Genomic DNA, 18,015 nt, shown 5'->3' on the forward strand with positions numbered 1-18,015 from the left:
TTGAGTAGAATCAGTGTTCGCAGCAGAGTATAAAAATAAAGGAACAATTCTAAAAGCAAGATAGTACAAAATAGGCAATTTTCTACTTGCTAGTTTCCTATGTGACATCTGATTATGACCTTGCTCCTTATAGATTGGACTATACAGCCACAAGAGACGTCGAGACATCATCAGATATAATGGACAGCCTTTAATTTCCTGTGCACTGAGCACTTGTTCTATTGGGACCAATGCAGATGGCTTATAAACAAATGCAAAAATTTTGTATCTGCTCATCCATTGCTTAGCAATAACTGAAAGAGTACTTGCTCCCTGCCACTCACTACCAGTTGCTATGGAAACTATTGCTTTTTTTCCATTCAACTCATCAGAATCTAACTTTATTGCTGAAGGCGTTTCACAGTTATTAAAATAAATTATGGAATGTCTGATGTGAAATCAATGCGATCTATGACACTACAAATGGTATGTGCCAATAGTTTCAGTTAGCCATTATATTTTGTAAATTACTATTTGTAATCTATCCACAACTCCCAGGAAGAAAACAAAACTTTCCAGTTTGACTGTTTAGCACCCTAAGAGGTCACAGTCAGTTTCTTCCCCTAATTGAAGTTATGAAATAATTTATCACACAGAACGTTCTCTTTGATTGTTTTAAGTCCAGTTTGATAGACAAAGTTTTGTTGGCATAACAATATCAGTCAGGGGTGTAAAAACTCCACAGCCACTACCCAACAGAGCTATGCCAACAAAAAACCCAGCATAGATGCAGCTATGCTGACAGAAGAGTGCTTCTGTTGGCGTAGCTAATGTCATTTGAGGCAGTGGTGTTACTATGCCGATAGAAAAACCATCTGTTGTCATAAACCAAGTCTACACTCCGGGATTTGCTGAGATAGCTATACTGGCAAAGCATTTGTAGTGTAGACAAAGCCTCAGAGTGGGAGACACAGTACAACCAAGTCCTAGACTTCTTTCCCTAACAGTTCAGCAGGTAGTGATAAGGCTGCGATTGGAGAATTGTTTGCAAAATGCTTTGCAAACAAAAGTTCACTGAAGACAATAGGAGTCTTTCTGGTTATATCCATGGGCTTTGGATCATGCACAAAAAATGTTAACTACAATAATCACGAGTAAAGAATAATTTACTGTGTTGTTAACTCCAGCGATTTTATCTCGAATCTCGTGTGAATGGTGGTTTTCTTAAAGGCCCAACTGCTGAAATTGTGGGAATACCTGAAAAATTACAGTATTCATTAAAAAAAACTTCTATCTCTAATCACTGCACAGAAAAGCTTATACCCTAAAGGTTGAAAAACAAGAATAAAAAGAATCTCCTGATTTTTGTAATTTCCTGTTTTTTAGCCAATCTCATGATTTTTAGTAAGCGACTCATGATTTTTTAAACCTTTGGGGATGCCAATACTCTATTCACCAACAGCTTCCATACCACAGTATTTCTCTGTCCAAAGGTGACCCCCAAAAGTGTTGAGTATTGTTTCTTCAGGTACCTAATAGTGTCTTCTCCCTTAGATTTCAGAATGCTGCTGAGAGCAGACTACCGAAGTGCCAAAGTGATAGAGATTTCTCTTTATCCCAAAGACCAGGGCTACCATATTTGAAGCAAGGAGTCCCTCTTTTGAAGTTCCAGGAGAAACAGATGCTTCTCATAAGGATTGTCTGGATCTTTTGATCTGGAGTTCCATTTCTGTCCCCAACAGTGATATGACCTTAATTCTTCTGGCTGTCTGTCTTCCATATACCCCCATCAGTGTAACAATCTGGGATTGCTAATAGCTTTGGAGATTCACGCAGATGGTGCACAAATTCCCAATCAAAAGTAATTTGGAGAAGTGGGTAAAATCTAGACATTACTCTCATAATGAAAAGCATGGTATACAATGCAGGTCAATATTTACTAAAGGCAATAAACCAAAGGGTGTACACCTCAGGGCATGGTTTTCAAGTATCTCCTATGTCACAACATAGATTCAAGGAAAAGAAAAAAAACAAGGTCTCCATTTAGAAAACAGTGGAGGACATTTTGATTTCACTGTTCAGCAGCCACATGGAATCAGGCACGTAGCAACAACAAGCCAGGGGCTGCTCTTACAGAGATTGTTAACAAGTAGAAGAAAGCAAAACACAGCTTCTGAAACCATCAAGAGTCTGAAGCCCATCGGGAAGTAAACTTGAATATCAAAGACTATTGATGCAGCCCATGTCCACAACTCTGCTCACAAGAAACAATCCACTGAAAGAGGCCAGAGACTTCCAATGCAGCTGTCAACACAGATCTGTATTAACGCAGGGCCTCGCTGCCATCTGGGGTCACGAAAAGACTGACGGAAATCAAATGCTGCTACTGAAACAAAGAGGTCAACATCAAGACAGAAGAGGGGGCAGAGACTTACTATGAATACTTAAACAGGCCTATCGCATTACCAGCTTTGCACTGGAGAGCTGGGGGATTGCATTAACTCCTTTTGCAGTTCTGCTATAACGAGATTACTCACTCCTGGATACACCACCTTCAGAAAACTGCAGTGCCGCTGATTTGGCATTTCCATTAACAGCACTCATACCAATAGTTTTGCAAAAGCAGTACTTCTAGGAATGGCTTGTAAAACATGGCACAGCATTATCAGGAAGGTAAAACCATGGCAGTCAGAGTGCCAGGCCTCCCAGATGATTAGCAGACACTTCTGTATTGGGAAGTATGACTACATGGGGAATCTAGCTGTGCGATTTATGAATTCTCTGTGAGATTATGAACTCGCTCTATGTATCTTTACCAAGCTGAAAACTCTATTTTGAAAGAGAAGGCACAGGGCTGCACAGTTGTCCTCTTTACCTCCAAGTTGGACTGAAATTCCAAAGGGTAAGATGCAGGGCTGAAATAGAAAGTTATTATATCGGGATGATCATCTATTAAAACACAGAAATTCTAGGCAATAGGCTAGCTCCCATCCAGAAGAACTGGTTTGTCAGGGGAGAAGTAATAGAACCTGGTAGAGGTCTGTGATCAGCTGAGGGGCCAGATCCTGAAGTCACCTGAGGAGTTGACCTATTTGGGTCTTTGGCCTTTTTCACCAGCTCGAGCACAGGGGAGTTGATACAGGAGTCTGAAGAGGCCAAGGGAACCCTGCGTACCTGAACAGAGAGGGACCCCCCAGGGATTCCAGGGAAGAGTGAGTGAGAGGGACGGGCACTGCATCCAAAATGTTTCTTATTTTCTAAATTATCTGTATTCTCTCATGCTATTAAGTAAAGAGCAGTTGGTGTTTTAGAATCCTGTGCAAAGTGAGACTGTTAAGTGTTAGGCCTATCAAGTTGCCTTGAAGAGTAAAGCTGAGGAAGACCCAGACAGCTAGAGTTGCGGGAGAGGATATGTTTAAGTAACAGGGGAGGGACCCGCACTCATCCCAGGATCTGGGCAGTTGGACTGAGATCTACGCTCTCCAGATGGGATGTTAGACAGAGGATCTGCACCCTAACAATGTGCCTCGGCACCCCCAGTTTGGGGTAGTGTCTGGTCTCCTTTCAGCCTCTGGAGGCTTAACACACATGGGATCACAGCAGTCTGGTGAGCACTAAGGAGGTGAAGCTCAACTAGGGTTACCATATTTCAGCAAGCAAAAAAGAGGACGGGAGGAGTCCCGCCCTAGCCCCGCCCCCGTCCTGCCTAGCCCCGCCCCCGCCCCTTCCACTTCCTCCCACTTCCCGCCCCCCTCAGAACCCCCAACCCTCCCCCTGCTCCTTGTCCCCTGACTGCCCCCTCCTGGGACCCCTGCTCTTAACTGCCCTCCAGAACCCCACCCCCTACCTAAGCCTCCCTGTTCTTTGTCCCCTAACTGCCCCCTCCTGAGACCCTACCCTCTACCTGTACCCTGACTGCCCAAAACCTTATCCACCACCCCCCCCCCAGAAAGCCCCCCCCGAACTCCCGACCCCCCCCCCGTCTCTTGACTGCCCCCTCCAGAACCTCCCTGCCCCTTCTCCGACCCCCTGGCCCCCTTACCCTGCCACTCAGACCAGCGTGCCGGGGAGGAGGAGCAGGGGGTGGAGCTCCAGACTGCCGGTGCGAACGGCCGCCTGGTGATCTGCGAGGGAGGGAGGGAGTGCTCTCAGTTGCAGGGGAGAGGAGGGGGAAGCGGAGGAGGGGCTCTCTCTGGCTGTCGGAGCCCCATGTAAGTGGCACCATCCGGCTGGCTGCCCTGTCAGCCGCGCGCACTCTGCATGGGGGGGAAGTCCGGACATTTACAGATTCCCCCCGGACGCTATTTTTAACTCTAAAAGCCGGACATGTCCGGGGGAATCCGGACGAATGGTAACCCTAAGCTCAACTAAGTTTGTGGAGATCTGAATTCCTTCTGTCACACTACAGTATTCTGGCTAAGACAACTGACCGGTTCTCTTCAGAACAGTTAAAACAGCTCATGTTAGAACTCCATGTATAATTGTCAGAGTTAATCAGGAATAATGAAAACCAAACACTGAGACCAAAACACAATCCACCTCTATTATAAATCTACTCACTCATGCCCTTCCACTTAGCAAGCATATGATGGAATTGCAGATATCTTGCTGGGTCAGTGGAGCAATTACTCATGTGGAAGGAGAAGCAGAAGTGCCAGCTGCTATTTGTATGTGCTGCACTGAACACTCTCCAAATGTTATTTTTTAAAAGTGTCAGCATGAAAGAAGTTGATCTAGTCACTTAACCAAAGCAGTTGATTGAAATCTCAGTGAGAAACCTACCTTTTTTCACTGCCCTGAAGCAAAAGACAAGGCCAAAAGACTACAGTGTCCAATGCAATCCGATGCAGCGACTAGAAATGATAGTTCATTGCGCACAGCTCTCTGGCAGAGAGGAGCACACCTGAAAGGCTGCAGTATTCTTGATCACGAGGAAAGCATTTAAGTCATTCTTTGGTCTTAAATAATTTTCGGTAGAAGGCTGAACACCAGTCGCTAGCACATCCTCTCTGTTTATCATTTTTTGCTCACACTAAGCGGAACTGACACTTCTGCAGATGCACATCCACCACATGAGATGAAGTTATCTGAAGTGTCACAAGTTGCTTTACAGAGAAGGCAGGGCTTGATGCCAGCCAGCACAGAACTTGGTTTTCTATACTGCTCTGCCAGGAAGCACTATTGCCAAACATTTGACAGGTACATCAGTACTATGAGTTGATTTGAGCAGCAACACTGCACCATTTTCAAAGATATTGGTAACTGCTGCAAAGGCCAAAGTGGTGAACTTGCTGCCTTAGAGTGATGAAGTTCTCAAATAAGAAGCCTGCTGATTAGAGCAAACTGCATGTAAACCTGAGACACTTCTTCAACCTGTTATCATGGTTTCCTTTTGCAAAACAAGTCTGATGATTATATGCCAGCAGCCAGCTGAACTCCCTGTAGGGTGGACTGTGCCTGAAAGATTAAGCAAGTTACTACAAGTGTCCACGGAATCACCCTTCAGAGCAGCCCTCCCCAACCACAGAACAACAACAATGCTGTGTCTGCACTCTACAAGAAGGGGCCAACAAACCTGGTTAGAGATGCTTAAGAGATTCTGCCAGCTTTGGCTATCTGAAAGGAAGGTCACAGCAGAGCCCCTGCTCCCATCCCGCAAAACCCACTCCCATTCCCACCGGTTCCAGCATTGTTTCTTGCATTTTTATCCCACTCCCACCCGCAAAAACCTTAGATCCTGCAAGACTCCCCCATGCTACTTTAAAAAACCATCCAGTCGGATATATAACGGAATTCAGACAATTTTTACCACTAAAAGACAACAACAAATCCTACTTAAGCCACGTAAAAAATACTTTAACTTCTGTTATAATAGACATTAAATTTTTTCCCATCTCTCACTTAAATTTAAGTATTAAAACCTTTATTTTATTTATTTATTTATTTATTTTTAAAGAAAAACTTGCTTTACATTGCTGAAATTCTATTTATGACAAACTGATGAGCAATGTAGTGTTTTCCCACAAATTACCGCAGTCTGGGTTTTGGGGGGTTTGCCCACCCAATCCTGCCCCGCAACAAAATACATTTTACCCACTATTATGGCAGAGGGTCCTGCAGGACCCGCAGGATCCCAGGCTCACTGCAGGAGTGTAGGTCACAACCCTCTCTGCAATAAGTGTCCTTTGCTCCTCACCTCACTCACTTTAAATCCATCCAAATTTCTACCCAAAACCACACAAACACAAATAAAACCCATACTTCTCTCCATCACTGACCAGGTCACTTCCCTCTTTTAATCCTCTTCCCTTCCACTTCAAGGTCCTCGTCCTTCTTTAAAGCTGCACACAATTCTGCCCCTGCTGACATCTTTTCTCTCATCTCCTCCTTCTAAAGGAATTAATCTCATCTCTGGACCTCTTCCTATGCAGCTCCTTATCCCTTTTTCTAGGTCTTCCACCATTCCTCACTCTAGGCAGACTATAGAAAATTCAGTATAAAAGTTGAATAGATATTTTTTCCCTCCAGACCATCACCCTTTTTCTACTAATACTATAAAAACACTCCTGTCCCATTTTCATTTAATTGACTTTTGGTCACCACAACAATTCTCAAATATGGCATTGATATTAAAAAGTAGACTTCACTTTCGTTTGCCTAAGCCAATTACTCGATGAGATCACATGCCAAAGAGGCTCATTCAATGCTAATTTTCTTCAAGAGGTTAATTTTGTAGTATTTTCTGAGTGGCCTGTCCCTATATCACAATGCTGAATCAGCCAACTCTCCCTGCCTGTGACTCCAGGGAAACTTTCAATGCATCACAGCCAGGTTATTTCCTCTGCTTCTGCCAAGAGGCGAAAGAGTGGAAGGATTTCACAGTTTTAAGAAGGAAAATGAAACACCCTAGTGCATTTACTCACTCAGACAGGAGGAGTGTGTGTCACGCACTATACTATACTACACACAGGTCATTCCTTCATTCCAGTACCAAAATATTGGAATGGGGACACAAGTGACATGGTCAGCTCCTCACCTAGCAGTTGAAACAATACAACAGAAACACCCAGGAGATTTTGCTTGACAGATAATACTACCTTCTTCTTAAACTTGTGTGATTATGCAACATAAATCAAAGCTTTATTTCCCACTGGTCTTATTTCAGATGCCCTTCTCCCTTCAGAATAATGTTTGTAATTATTCCTGGCAAATCAGGGTCAGGTTATGTGTAATCAGATCATGGATATCTGAAGACTGACTCAGACTCATTTTGCTAATTATCTTTTGGACAATGAATTTACACTGAGAGGACTTTTGTAGTGAACTCTCACCATCAGTCATTTCTGACACAGTCCTTCAGTACTTTATCATTTGATGAACACAGTAAAATAGGATTGCTTGTGCATAGAACGATCATATCCAAACGCAGAATACTGATAGTGGAGAAAAGATATTTCATTCTTATTTCTTGAACAACTGTTATATTTTGAATTTTGAGAAGCACGGTTGCATGATGTTTGAGCATATAATGTCTTTTCCTTTTTCTTTATTATTGTTGTCAACATTGATGTCAGAAAATTCATACACTACTGTTGTTCTTAAGAACCAAGATCTGCAAAATTAAACAGCTGGACCAAAAAACCCCAAATATGTCCTTTAACTAACTAACTAACTAACTAACTAACTAACTACATTGACTTGGTTATGCTACTAAGAAACAAGTTAAATTTCAACATTTAGGTCTGGATTCTCATTTTAGCTGCAAACAGATTTTAGGGGCAATATAACAGACGTTACCTTTCCAATAGGAAATCTGAGCAAGCCAAAGAATTTAACCAAATAAATCTCTAACAATGACATAAAAAGCAAATAGCTGAATATTCCTAAGAGGCAAACTAAAACAGGTCACAGTTTTATAAAATATTAGTGGAAATATTAAAGGGAAATATGCTCTATGTGGAGGTAACTCCACAATAAATACTCCAGATGCTAGGGTTTTTTGCTATGTTTTTCTTCCATTATATTGACTTTTTCGGCTTCCGTATTCAGTTATACCCAATAACCTTTAAGCAATACAGGATTCTTGTAACTATCCACCTTTCTACCAATAAGACGTTAAAAAAATAAAATGCATCACTTTACCTTTGTGATGAGAATTCGGTACTTTTCCACGAGGTGGTCATTGTTATGACATCCTGCTAGCAGCTGCCACACCTCTCCTCTCAGTGCCTCGGGAACACCACTTCTCACCAACGCTGACAAAGGCTTTGGCCTCACACTCAAATTGAGATGCCTGGGTGAAGGGAGGGCAAGAGGGAAGTTATGCTCCATCACTGTGGCCCAAGTACAAACGTATGAAAACACGTGTAACAACCAAAATGCAATGTGGAATGTGAGACACAATGGAGAAAACTTCAAGACAGTCTGTGTGTTGCTGGAGTATCTTTCTAGTCCATAGGAGGCTGTAATATAATGACAGTATGGGAACATTCAGGAGCCATGAAAGAAACAAAACTAATGGGACACATTTCCAATCTACTTCCATAAACCCTATTAAATCTAGTTTGAAGACAAACATGTCCTGGACCTGCTGTAAGACTCAACAGCACAATATACCAAAGCAGAAAAGACTTAAACACAAGTACAGAAATACACCACATTCTGTATGATCTAAACCTTCACTCAGAGTTATAAAATTAAAAGATTTATAGACCTATGTTATCTCAAACTGTGCCAACATGGCAGACTTGGACACGAGGGGGAAGAGCTTATGGTAGAAATGCATATTGCTCTCTAGGCTTTTTACAGTAATCAGCTGGCCTTTTAGGACTAGAATGGCCACACACCAGTTTTCAAGAATCTAAAGTGCAATTCCAACTATAAGCATGTGTTCGAATAATTTCCAGTGTTATCACTACTTGCCTTGTGTAGCTAGTTTACGTTGAATTTCCACAGATTCTAAACTGCTCTAGATGCTGGTACAGTTTTTCTGAGCAATAACCCCACATTTAATAATTCTACCTCTTGACAAATAACCACAGAGTCAAACTATCCATGCATATTAAAACTCATTTTTATTATATATAAAATTATATATATATATATATATATATATATATATATATATATATATATATATATATATAAAATAATATAATAAAAATGAATTTTAATATGCATGGATAGTTTGACTCTGTGGTTATTTGTCAAGAGGTAGAATTATTAAATGTGGGGATTATTGCTCAGAAAAACTATACCAGCAGTCTAGAATGAATATTATATATACATATACATATATACACACACACACACACAGGCTTCCTTTCCTGCTCTTCTCCAATCTACAGTAGGATGATTCCATTACAATCATCTGGGGCCGCAAAAGTTAGAGTGTCAGACATTTAAAACAGCAGTTATTCCACAGGACCCTTGTATTATAATCTGCTCTTTCACCCTCTACATAAATTCAGTTCTCCTGAATTTATCATCTTGCTAGAAAGCTTTTTAAATACCAGGATTTCCCCCATTACACCAGAAATACAACAGAGCTTGATAACAGGGAGCACTAATCAATTATAATCTATAAGGGAAATAAAATCTGTTCTCAGGACCAACCTTGGGAGTTAGAACATCTACAACAAATACAAACCCTCTGAAGAGACTATGAACTGCCTTGCCTTAATTTATGACCAGAATTAGTATATATAGTAGGTTTAATAAAACAGTGTCACACAATAGAACCTGTGTACTTCATGGGTAACAGGTTACCAGATATTCCCAACTACTGGATTTTGGAGTGGGAAGAACATGTGACTCATTTGTAATAAAATACAAACCATACATAGTAAAGAAAAGTTAAAAGAATACCAACAAATCACTAATTGCTATAAAAAAAATCTGAATATGAGATCATAAAACCATGGCATCTAAGCACCTGAACTCTCCTTTTTAGGATTTTCAATCCTCTATTATGCTAAAAGCTCAAGGATCATTACCTGCAATATTTTTTTAAGTTAAGAGGGAAACTTTACCACCACACTAAAGTTGTTATTGCCAGCATTAGCACAGAAGCACTCCACATCCTTAGAACTGCCAAAACATTTTCAGTGCGAGTGTCAGGTGGCTTAATTACCTTTCAGCCTTGGAAGAGTTACAGAACTGAAGTATATGAGAAACATTCTTGCTGAGAGAGGATTTGTAGAGCTCATCTGATCAAGCTGCTTGTAAGGGGGTGGGGGAAGAGAGGACATCATTTTGTTGCAGTCTTTCCACTCTTTTGTTATATTAAAGTGACAATTTCATATGTCCAGCACTCCTATCAAATTACCATAATGTATTTGTATTAAAAAACTGGAAGTAAAAACCCTATCAAATTTGAAACGATGGTATTAAAGATCAATAGAGAACCACTCCCCTTACTAGGCTATGACTAGCTTCATATCAAGAAAATATTTGCTAAAATTCATTATATTAGTAAATTTCCTACTGCTTAAATGTGGATTTAATCTGATCTCTACTGTACTGTAGCTTTGCTTTTCTCCTTCTTGGGGATGTAGTATTTCATTTTCCCTCAGCTTTCTGGATGTTTCTTGCTCTGCTTTTCAATGGTGTTATGAAGCACAAGCAGAGAACCAATGCTAGATGGAGACCAAGGGCAAGTTTGAAATGCTCCATCTGGTATTGTGTTTGCGTGATCTCTTTGTGCAATGTTGACAGAGTTTTGCAAAGATCCCAGTACTAAACTCTTTGAGGGAGGCTCATCTTAGTATGCAAAGCTGGCTAGTTGTTCGCCCAGGAAGGGAGGCTATGGGTTGCATCAGAATCTCTACTATTTAGAAATTCTGTGCTAGATAAATCAGCACTTCCTAGAAAAGCATGATTCATACAGTCCCCTGATGGGCCCAGAGCCTATCTTCCTTTAATGAGGTGGACACATCCTCATAATCCAAGGTAGATCCTACAGCATTCTTAAGAGTTGAAGGCTAAGGATACTCAGAGGGTGTAAGTGGCTCAGCTCTGATCGACCTTGGAGCTGGAATGAGGGAACCTACCCAGGAAATGATCACTGGGGAGCCAAAGTGAAGGAAAAGCTGCAGCTTTCTTCTTTTTTTTGATAGTTAGATTTTTTTTATTAGCAAATGTAGCGCAAAGTAATACTAGGCTTTCCAGAACACCTGCAGCTGCAGTAACCCCAAGAAACTAACATGTTCCCTGAATGATTTTAAAGAACACTCAGACATACAAAAAAGAAGAAATACAAAAGATATCAGACAAAACCTGAAATCAGACTCGACGAAGGTTTCTAACCATTAGAGGAGTGAAGTTCTGGAACAGCCTTCCAAGGGGAGTAGTGGGGGCAAAAGACATATCTGGCTTCAAGACTAAGCTTGATAAGTTTATGGAGGGGATGGTATGATGAGATAGCCTAATTTTGGCAATTAATTGATCTTTGATTAGCAGCAGGTAAATATGCCCAATGGCCTGTGATGGGATGTTAGATGGGGTGGGATCTGAGTTACTACAGAGAATTCTTTCCTGGATGCTGGCTGGTGAGTCTTGCCCACATGCTCAGGGTTTAATTGATCGCCATATCTGGGGTCGGGAAGGAATTTTCCTCCAGGGCAGATTGGCAGAGGCCCTGGAGGTTTTTCGCCTTCCTCTGCAGCGTGGGGCACAGGTCACTTGCTGGAGGATTCTCTGCACCTTGAGGTCCCTAAACCACGATTTGAGGACTTCAATAACTCAGGCATAGGTTAGGGCTTTGTTACAGGAGTGGGTGGGTGAGAGAGATTCTGTGGCCTGTGTTGTGCAGGAGGTCAGACATAATGGTCCCTTCTGACCTTAAAGTCTATGAACTATGAGATAAGAAAATAAGAGGCATTCTCAGTAACAGAGGATTTAATCCACCCTAATCTTTTCTCAACTAATTTCCAGAAACAATGTTTCTGCGAAGAAACAACACACTTAGCTGGCAACCTATCATGTCTGAGAGGACTCAGAAGTACCATTTTCAGAATGCATATTCTTGCTTCTTACCATTTGGACAGAAGATCTCCCCATGTTTCAAGAATTTTTTCAGCACACTCTTTGGAAACATCTCCAGAACCACTCAAGAGAGGCTCGTCATTATCTATAATGAATGAGAAGAGAGGAGAAAATGTAAGAACAGGGGGAACTATCCTACCAGGAGATTAGCATTCAACTCTCTACAACGTGAATCAGTTCTTGGTGTATCTGTGCAAATTTTAACAAGGAGAAATACAGCATTTGTAGACTCAATCCTTATATAATCATTACCAGGCATCTCACAATTCAGTCCAGAACAAGTCAGAATGCAAAGTAGGCGTTAACCTAATTGCTACCAATGGAATCATATTTCAGATGTTATCTTGAAAGAAATTTATGGTATTGCTATCAGTGAAATGCTGCACCTCTAGCGCTGCTAAAGCGTTTTAAAGCAGCAAGTACCTGACAAACAACTGAAATACTGCCAGTGATAGATAATGTAACATCCTCAACTCTTGATCTTTCAAATGAAAGATTAAGGGATCTTGTTTCCTTTATGAAATATAATGAGAGGCCATTATAATGTCATTGCATTCATTGCAACCTGAACTGCTTTGCGCTTTTCCTTTGAATGCTATTACTTTTTTGATAGCTCCCTAAGCTTGAATTATGTAGCTTTTAGAATGCTGCACATTCCATCGCTAAAATGAAAGAGTAGCTAAGCACAACCCCAAGAAGCAACCCTTGTGTAGAGGGGCGGACTCAGCCCTGCGGCACCTCCTGCTGGTCGTCTCTGGGAATTAGCTCATTCCAGCGTCCTGGAGCGCCCCCTGCAGGCCAGTGATCCGGCTGTCCTCTGGCCCCCGTGTCCCTCCTGGACCCCGGTGCCCCTTTATCTGGGGTGCTGCCCCCTGGCAGTACACCCCTCAGTATTAGGGTCTCCCCTCCCCGGGGAACCCCCACCCACTATCCCTACCTCGCCTCGGAATAAGGCCACTGCCAGTCACCAACTAGCCCCTGCTCCCTGGGGCAGACTGCAGTATAGGCCACTCATCACAGGCAAGGTTGGGTTTGGACCTGCTGCCTTGGTCTACCCCTGGGCTGCCCTCTGCAACCCCCAGCACCCCTGTGGCCTTCTACTAGGCCGCAGCCTGGGGCTTTCCAGGCTGGAGCTCCCCAGCCTTTCCCCACTCAGGTACCCTGTTAAGCTCCCTGCAGCCAGGCCCTTCTCTCTCTCTCTGAGTGCAGAGAGAGACTGTTTGGCCTCTGGCTCCCAGCCTTTTTATACAGGCCAGCTGTGGCTGCTTCCCTAATCAGCCCAGCTTTTAGAGCTGCAGCCCTTTGCTGGGGCTGTTTTAAGCCCTTCCAGGCAGGAGCGGGGTAACCACCCCGCTACACCTTGGTTAAAACCAATCTCATAGCTGATATATTCTGTCACAGATATTTTGAAATGCTCATTACAAGTAATGTAGATAAAAAGCTCTGCTGCCATTCAGTATTTCTCTGATACCATAACAGTGGTCTGACAGTGTTGTTCCATTCAATTATTTATACAAAAATACATTCCTTTTGAATGGACCTCAGTTATCTTGGTTCATACGTGAAAAATCTAGAACAGCACAAGCAGATATGTGAAGTGGTAGATGCTATAATTCAAGCATACTGATTACATTTCTAACAGTTACTCAGAAACAGTTCAAAAGTCTATTAAAAAAATGAAATGGCAACATAGCCGGCTGAAAACGCACCAGGTCTCAGAATGAAAAGCATCACCAAAAGAGTGAAATAGCTCCTGGTGTGACATTATGCACTACAGAAGCCTATGCTCACTTTTCATTGCAAACATGCCACTTATAGACATCTCAAACTAAAGCCAACTCCCCATTTCTCACTGCTGCAGCTGTTCACATTTGGTCAAGGAGGGACAAACTCCATCTCAAGTGCTACTTCAGGTCAGATGCTTCTAAGCAGCCTATGAGCGTTTTTAACTTTTTCACGGTGTTTCAAACTCTTCACAGTGTGTCTCAATGCCGATTCAAATGAACCAAGGAAAAGCATTTAGTTGGTTCACAGAAGTGTCCAAGAAAAATGGAGTGGCAGCTGCAGGAACTGTTTGAATGTTAGTTATCAGACACTCATAGCTTTAAAGTGTGAAACAAGATCCCATTCAAAAGGTAACTTGTTCTAAATAGCTTTGTTAGTTACCTAGGCTGGCTTCCATTTCCTTCAAAGCATGCAAATAAAACAAACTTTACAGGACCCACTTCTTACCTTCCTCTTCGTCATCCTCTGGAGGGGAAGGAATCATTGAGCCCTGGGACCCAGACTGCGGCAATCGAATAGAGGGGCTTGCTGTAGTTTTTCTTCTCTCCCTTTCTGATTCACTTTCTAGACACACAACTTCATATAACGTATCGGTGTTGTTCTTCCTGTCCTTCTGTTTTATCTGGATTAGAAAATATACTTGTGAGTGAGGAATATGGAATATGTGCTTCACAAGGTTCTTTCTACATCCTCTCCTTGGGGTAGGGGAGATGGAGAAGAGGAACTATTTTCACCACCATCCACATAGGAAAAAGTGAAGAACTGACATTTTTATTACAGTCCTTTCAGTGCCCCAATGCAACTTCCAGGGCTGTGAATGCTTGTGGTGTTTGGTGTCTGCCCCTATTTCATGGGAATGCATAGCAAACATAATCCAAAAGACATCACTCAGAGTTGTATAGCTCCTGCAAGTAAGATGTACCCCCCCGGGACAAATGAGTACATTTCAGGTCCAGGACTCATAAGCAGGCTCATCTTTTTCCACAGGAGTGGACTGGAGACACAGGTAGCATGTATTTCAACAGTATATGATATGTTTGCTCTGGGGAAGTTGTAGGAGAGGAAGTTTGGTGAATTCTTGACTATGTGACAACCTTTTCATTAAGGGGGAAAAATACTACGAATGACAAAAACCTAGAACTATAGCTAACTTCTCACCAGACTAATAGTGCAGTGTATGACATTTTTTTCTGTAATCTTTTAGTGATAAAATTGTTTGTTCTTGTTTAGTGTCCCAGCATGGCTACTGATTGTCTATTTGCTGCTTCAAAAGTAAGATGTACGGGTATTCTTGCTGAGAACACAGGTAGCCAACTTTATGGGTTCCAAGGTCCATTGTTTCCTCTATTGGCCTTATTTCCTCTATTAATTTTCAATGCTTCTGTCCTGTTACAGGGAAGTTAAAGCAAAGACTTTCTATGTAAACACTTCACAAAATTCTAACTTAATTCAAGACCATTAAAGAAGCTTTACTTCCACCCAGTCAAAATCAAAGAAATAGCTACTTTTACAGAATTCCACTGTAAAAAACTTCCCAAAGCTCAACTTCATCATTTTAGTATTTTAAATTAATGGAAATTCTTCCAGACTAAAGATCACTAAGTCAATGAATGTTATCTGGGAAAATAAAATCCCTCTGCTTCCACCATTTCCGAAACAAGAAACATTGGCAAACTAAGATAAGCTAATTCTACATAGTTGTATCTTTTAAAGACTAATCACCTCTCTGTAGAAACAAGTTTCCCTTCCATGCTTATCAGGCATGACTCTCTATATCGGTCACTTCAACTATGAATTGTGCTAACTCCTCCATTAGTAAACACTGGAAGTTGGATAACCTGTCAGTGCCTGTGAACAAGGCAGAATTACGTGAGATAAAGGTCACAATGCATGCAGAGTTTGGTAAGACAAAAGATACAAAATTAGCTAAGTAAGATAAGCTTCCTTACATTACCAGGCAGAAAAGCAGCCTGTATTCTAAGATTAGTGAAATATTTATAGCTAACTGCATTAATTGTTTAACATCTCCACAATCCACCTCAAAAAGATCAATCCAAATAGGGAGAGGATCAGACTAATCTCCTACATGGAGGTTTTTTTTCCCCAGCCTATATTTTGAAGGAAGGTTTCCATAACATCTCTTCATATCAGGTGCTTCTGGAATGAGCTGTTCAGCAACGTAACAGGTTACACATGGAATTAACTTTAAATAAAAAAGATAAATGCAGCAAAGAAGCCTCAGAGAAACCATGCCACTATCTGCTATTACTTTAAAAAACCAAAACCAACAAGTGCAAAAGAGAACACGGGGGAGAAAGTTGCTTGTTTCAATTGAGCCTCTTAAAGAGGTGACTCAATATAATTCATGAACAATAAGAGAACAGCGAGCCCCTTCCCTCACTATTCTTGACTCCACCCAGTGCTATTGGACTGTGTGAATTCACCAACGGGATGGTTTGTTTTCATACGCTATTTCTTCTAAAGAGTGGTTTTGTTTCAGGGTGACCATTTCATAAATTAGGGAATAGCTTCCCCCCCCCCCCACCACATACTAACTCTTAGGTGGTTTTCACCATCCATTTTCAAGCCTTTGATAGTTTCTGGCGTGAGGTATTGCCATATATTATTCAAGTGTATGTCTTAGACAGACTTTACCCTTTTCTCTCCAGCAGGTGGTGTAAAAAAGCTAAGATGTTAGCCTTTTTGACATTGCTCCCCAGTTCCGTTTTGCAACAGGAAAAGCTGGGATATTTGGTTTGTTGAAACCTCTGCTCTAACCATGTAACACAGGGGGGAAAGGGAGCAGTGCAGTGACACTTCTCCAATTCTTAGACATTAACAGCATTATTGAAGAAAAATAGCCTTTCCAGGTCAATTGTCAAATTTTTCTGGGACTTGCACATTTAAATCCTGTTTATCTTTGCAAAAAGTAACCTACCTTTTCTATGTTTATACTATGGCATGTCAAGTAAAAGAAAAGCAGGACTTGTATATTAAGGAAATTTTGTAACATCCCAAATACCAGGTTTGAAAGTACAGAAGTTAATTACACACGACAACCTGCAGCCCTTATACACGATTCATTCCACTGGCTTCAATAGGACAACACATGTATCAGAGCTTCAGGACTGGGCCTTTAAACTGCACTGACAGTTTATCCTTGTCCCCAATATGTTTACATTTAACCTGTAATGCATCCTAAATCTACCTCTAAAGTCTCAAAATAATTTAATTATAGGGGGGTTATGGTCAGTTAAGCCTGCCAAGCCCCAAATTTAACTGTAGATAAAAAGACAGTGTTACCTGTTTTAGTTTTAGGAAAAAGTTTTCAGTGGAGCTACGTTTGCTAAAGGGCCAGAACAATCTCTCATTAGGTGAGCAAACTCGGACTTTGGTCTCCAGAAGGAATCGGACAGGTTCCTGAACCTCAGTTATCACCAAATCAACAGCTGTAGTCATGAATAGCACTTTATCTACAGAGAAAAAAAATCAAATCAATAGTACAATCACCTGCTGACAAATCTCAGTGGAAATGCTCTCTAATCTGTTTACCTTGTAGTAATGTTACTGTAAGAGCTAATTCTGCAGAAAAGTCTTTTTTAGCTAACCTAACACCCCAAGTCAGAGGCTACCAGAGCAAAGGTTTCAGTGACTGGCACAGGACAATAAGATGAGCTATTTGCTAGAGAGAGAAGATGCCCTATCAGAATCTTCTCTTAGCAAAGGATGCCCATATTACAGAGGATAAAAATCCTTTGTCAGATTTTTTGAATCCCTATTGAAAACTAGCAAATATGTTCCTTAAAACAATTACAAATATTTAATTAAGGGTTTGATTTGCATGGTGACCTCTGCTTTGCAAGTATAGTCCCACCAGTTTTTTGTTTTTTTTTTTTAAATGAGTCATTTGGATGATGGATAAATCCTACCACATTAAAGAGATTCTGAAACATGTTTTCAAGACCACCAAGCTGTGAGAAATTCTCTCGATAGAGTAGAGCCACCGATAGCAGCAGGACTCTTCACAAAATGGGAAAGAGACTAGGCCAGACAATTTTAGGACCACTAACATTTCTGACCTTCAAGCAATTCACATTCAATTCCCCAATTTGCACACACAACTATAATTGTGAAAATCACCTAAAGTATTTGGAAATTTTATCCTTCAAGTTCCATTGTTAGGCTTAAGAATCAAGAGAGTCATCC

General features: G+C 41.3%; 1 protein-coding gene across 2 annotated transcripts in view; it reads right to left on the reverse strand.

Annotated features, from left to right (window-relative positions):
- RABGAP1 (RAB GTPase activating protein 1) overlaps positions 1–18,015 on the reverse strand; it is a 108,056-nt gene that overhangs the window by 56,052 nt on the left and 33,989 nt on the right. For both annotated transcript variants that reach the window (XM_065418647.1, XM_065418648.1), the window contains 4 exons: positions 17,113–17,282; positions 14,257–14,431; positions 12,016–12,109; positions 8,122–8,272 (listed from right to left, as the gene is read on the reverse strand). In XM_065418647.1, coding sequence (XP_065274719.1) covers positions 8,122–8,272; positions 12,016–12,109; positions 14,257–14,431; positions 17,113–17,282 — 590 coding nt within the window. The remainder of the gene's footprint in view (positions 1–8,121; positions 8,273–12,015; positions 12,110–14,256; positions 14,432–17,112; positions 17,283–18,015) is intronic.

The sequence above is a fragment of the Emys orbicularis genome, chromosome 18 (assembly GCF_028017835.1).
Source record: "Emys orbicularis isolate rEmyOrb1 chromosome 18, rEmyOrb1.hap1, whole genome shotgun sequence".
Taxonomy (NCBI): domain Eukaryota; kingdom Metazoa; phylum Chordata; order Testudines; family Emydidae; genus Emys; species Emys orbicularis.